Raw genomic sequence first — 4,088 nt, forward strand, 5'->3', positions numbered from 1 at the left:
TTCTGTGTAGGTGGTAATAACAAGCCAACCCTTATGTATATGTGGTAATAACAAGCCAACCCTTATGTGTAGGTGGTATTAACCCAACCCGTATGTGTATCCATATGTTTGCTACACACGACCATACTTTATTCCAATTCCAGTTCTACCTTCCCTATATCCCTATGTCGCCCAAATTCAGTCCACGTTGCTCAGCTCAGTGCCACTCACCTCACTCATTACATCGCAATCTCTATCGATCCCCCGCACACCCATTAGGTCTACCCGTCCTTCCCCAAACACCCCACAAAGGACCGCAAGCTGAAGGTGGCATGGTAGGTCGACTATATATTTATATTTATATTTCCATATATATATATATATTATATATATATATATATATATTTATATACACATATATATGAGTATGTGTATGTGTATCAGGGAGTACACTTGACTTATACTATACTTGCTGTGTGTTTTATTTCGTCATTTTGTGCTTTATATACTTTGTACTATTAACTGAAAGGTATATACATTCTAGTAGCAATTGGCATTAACTAAACCCAAATTTCCATCCCACCAAATTTTGACTGTAATAATTGGACTCGGAAATCCCGAAAAATTCTAGAAGGCTAAAAAACGTAGTTGGCATGTATAATGCATTCTAATATCGTCAATGCGTTTCAAACGCAATTGGCATGTGTATGAATTCTAGTATAAGCCGACATGGATAGACGTTTTAACCCCAATTAATATGTACACCATACAGGGTAGGAGACGGGAACAACAACGTGACACACTCTCTGGTCATCGCTTGTGCGAAGTTGGGTGTGGACATGGCCGTAGCCGCACCAAAAGGATATGAGTGCCTGGTATGTTCAACAGTAACACACAGCGACATTCACAACACATCGACAGAAACACACAGCGACATTCACAACACACCAACAGAAACACACGGCAACATTCACAACACACCAACAGAAACACACCAACACACTGATACAGACAAAGAATACTTCCCGTTTTGTGTACTGTCCTTGTTGCGGAGATAACACGCCTTGCCGTGTCATGTACGGTCTGTGTTGCGTGAGGTGTATATGTAACACCCCCTCGCCCTTCTCTCCCGAATTCACTGTGTAAGTGTTGCGCCAGAAACATCGATGGTGGCTTCGTTCAACGTGAGTGGTTGTGGCATGACTCATCATTTTATCGCTAGAGACAACCCGACCATTTCATTGGGCAAAGCAGCCGATTTTAGGGTTTAGGGTTACATCCCGGCCATTTCATTGGGCAGCGCAGGCAATCTGTGCGCGTAGAGCGAAATGACGTCTCCAGATCCACAGATGTTTACTGATCATTTGGATGTGGTTGTGTGCTGTATGAGATTAGTTAGATAACTGGTGCACACGCACACACTCATATATATATATATATCATAATGACAGGTACATGTCATAGTGACAGGTACATATGCATAGACAAACGTTCCTATGTACTTTTGAAATGCTGCAGTTTAGAGCTAATTGTCCACTCTCTTTTGCATATATATTCAACTATATATATGTATTTCGACTTTTATACATATGTACTTCTACTTTTATACTTTTATATATATATGCATTATAGGATGAGGTAGTTGAAGACGCCAAGGATATGTGCAAAGAGAGTGGCGCTGAGATTACATACACAAATGACCCCAAGGTAGCGGTGGAGGGCGCTGACTTCATAACAACCGACACATGGGTATGTGTGTGTGTATCTATGAATGCACGCACATGGTTATATATACTTATACATCTGTATATGAATATATATTTATATATATAGATATATTTCTAAATGCATGTGTGTACAAATTTTACTTTGTGTATGTGTGTGTGTATCTATATATGTATGTGTGTACATGCTTCAATACACATATGTGTGTACATGCTTTAGTAAATATATTTGTGCATGAATTCATAAATTGTGCATGTGCTTTATTACATGCATGTGTTTGTGTATTTACGAATTGTGTGTCCATTTTTTAATACGTGTGTGTGTATGTGTATTTTAAAGTTCGACCGTAAGCTGCCTATGATCGTAGTTTGTGTAGACACGCTCGGAAACACACGAATACACAGAATACAATATATATATATATGTATGTATGTATATTTAGCTTTTACAGGTATACATTACGTACTCTCCTCTAAAACATACAGCCGTATTCGATTTCCGTATGGTGGTCACGTAGGTGTTTGTTATATGATCACTGAAACAAAGGAGCAATATACTCACACGACAATAAGTTATGTTCATAGAGTACACGTCACTCACCATAGTAGCGATCTACATGCCGCGTAGGTTTTACGGTTTATTGGTTTATATAGTCCGGTGTGCAACACTTACCTACCCTCGCAATGCAACGCACAAATTCAATGGCGCGTGTACATATATATATATATATACATCCTTATACATACACATTCTCTTACATACCACGTGTGCACTCCACAGGTGAGCATGGGTGATGAACACAAGAAAGACGAGAAACTTAAGTCGTTTGAGGGCTATCAGGTGACGGAAGAGCTGTGCAAAGGAGCGGACAGCGACTGGCACTTTCTGCACTGTCTTCCCAGGTAGACGCATGTGTACATGTATTTGAAAACATATATACATACATACATTTGTGTGCATGAATTTAAATATATATATACATATATACATACGTGTATACTTTTGTGTGCATGTATTTAAATACATACTTACATACATACATACATACATACATAATACATATATATATACATTCATTTTTGTGCATGTATGGTGGTACTAAAGGCTCAATACATCTTTCCTTAGGCATTTACATGCGTGATTCTACTTCTGGTGTCTACAAGTTTAACACCTTTTTGTGCATGAGCCCACACGTATACTATATATATATATATATATATAATGTATATATAATATATATATATGTATTTATGTATGTGTGTATGTATGTATATTTATTTATATATAGTATATATATATGTTATGTATATGTATATAGTATATATTATATGTATATATATAGTATATATATATATATAGTATATATATATATATTACCGTTTCATGCATATGTGCGTTATGTGTTACTATTATTGCCTATGTAAATGTATATGCATACTGATAAATACGTTTGTGGGTACAAATCATTTATATCTTTGACTGTATGAATACGAATCTGTTTATTCATGAACCGAAATCTATTCGGAAATAAAGTTATGAGAACTGCCTGAGTGCAGATCGTTGCAATAGCAACGAAAAAATACAAGTAGTATTATTATTCTACAGACAAATGCAGCGTTTTCGGATGCTATTCCCACACATGCGATACGATGTTTTTGTTATTATCGATCTCTTGCTATACCAGACGTACGTTCCTTAAGTAAAACACAATATACTAAAGAGACCATCTACGTCTGATCGTTGATATATTTATATATAATACACACACAATATCTATATCCTAGTTATAGTTATAGATATAAATATAGTTATAGATTTAAATATAGATACATCGATATAAATATAGATATCGATATATAGATATAGATATAGATATATCGATATATCGATATTGGCATAGATATATAGATACATACACACACACATACACTATACTGATGATAAACAACGCCACATGCCTGTGTGCAGACATCCTGAGGAGGTGGATGACGAGGTCTTCTACAGTAAACGGTCGCTGGTTTTCCCTGAAGCCGAAAACCGCATGTACACAGTCATGGCTGTGATCTTGTTCCTTATGCGCGAGACTGTATGAAACAGCTCATACATGCAGAATCAATAAAGTGTGCATAAGCATCACCTATGGTTAGTGGATTGATATAGTGTGCATATACATAACCTATGGTTAGTGGATTGATAAAGTGTGCATATGCATCACCTATGGTTAGTGGATTGATAAAGTGTCTATATGCATAACCTATGGTTAGTGGATTGATATAGTGTATATATGCATAACCTATGGTTAGTGGATTGATATAGTGTGCATAAGCATCACCTATGGATAGTGGATTGTAATAATGTGTGCATATGCATAACCTATGGTTAGT

The 4,088-nt window shown here is 36.4% G+C and overlaps 1 protein-coding gene across 1 annotated transcript; it reads left to right on the forward strand.

The window, feature by feature from the left end:
• Nucleotides 1–252: 252 nt before the first annotated feature.
• Nucleotides 253–3,880, forward strand: SARC_07424 (hypothetical protein). Its single transcript, XM_014298643.1, has 5 exons — nt 253–314; nt 752–854; nt 1,612–1,728; nt 2,485–2,606; nt 3,673–3,880. Exons 2-5 carry the CDS (start codon nt 819–821, stop codon nt 3,794–3,796), a joined length of 399 nt encoding a protein of 132 aa, XP_014154118.1. The 5' UTR covers nt 253–314; nt 752–818; the 3' UTR covers nt 3,797–3,880.
• Nucleotides 3,881–4,088: the final 208 nt, after the last annotated feature.

This window comes from Sphaeroforma arctica (genome assembly GCF_001186125.1).
Source record: "Sphaeroforma arctica JP610 unplaced genomic scaffold supercont1.588, whole genome shotgun sequence".
NCBI lineage: Eukaryota > Ichthyosporea > Ichthyophonida > Sphaeroforma > Sphaeroforma arctica.

What these genes read in the sequence shown, in the direction of transcription:
- SARC_07424 (XM_014298643.1), top strand. Translation starts at nt 819, where the DNA reads ATGGCCGTAGCCGCACCAAAAGGATATGAGTGCCTG. An exon ending in CAAAAGGATATGAGTGCCTG is followed by an intron (nt 855 to 1,611) that starts GTATGTTCAACA and finishes TATGCATTATAG; the next exon opens with GATGAGGTAGTTGAAGACGC. An exon ending in TTTCTGCACTGTCTTCCCAG is followed by an intron (nt 2,607 to 3,672) that starts GTAGACGCATGT and finishes GCCTGTGTGCAG; the next exon opens with ACATCCTGAGGAGGTGGATG.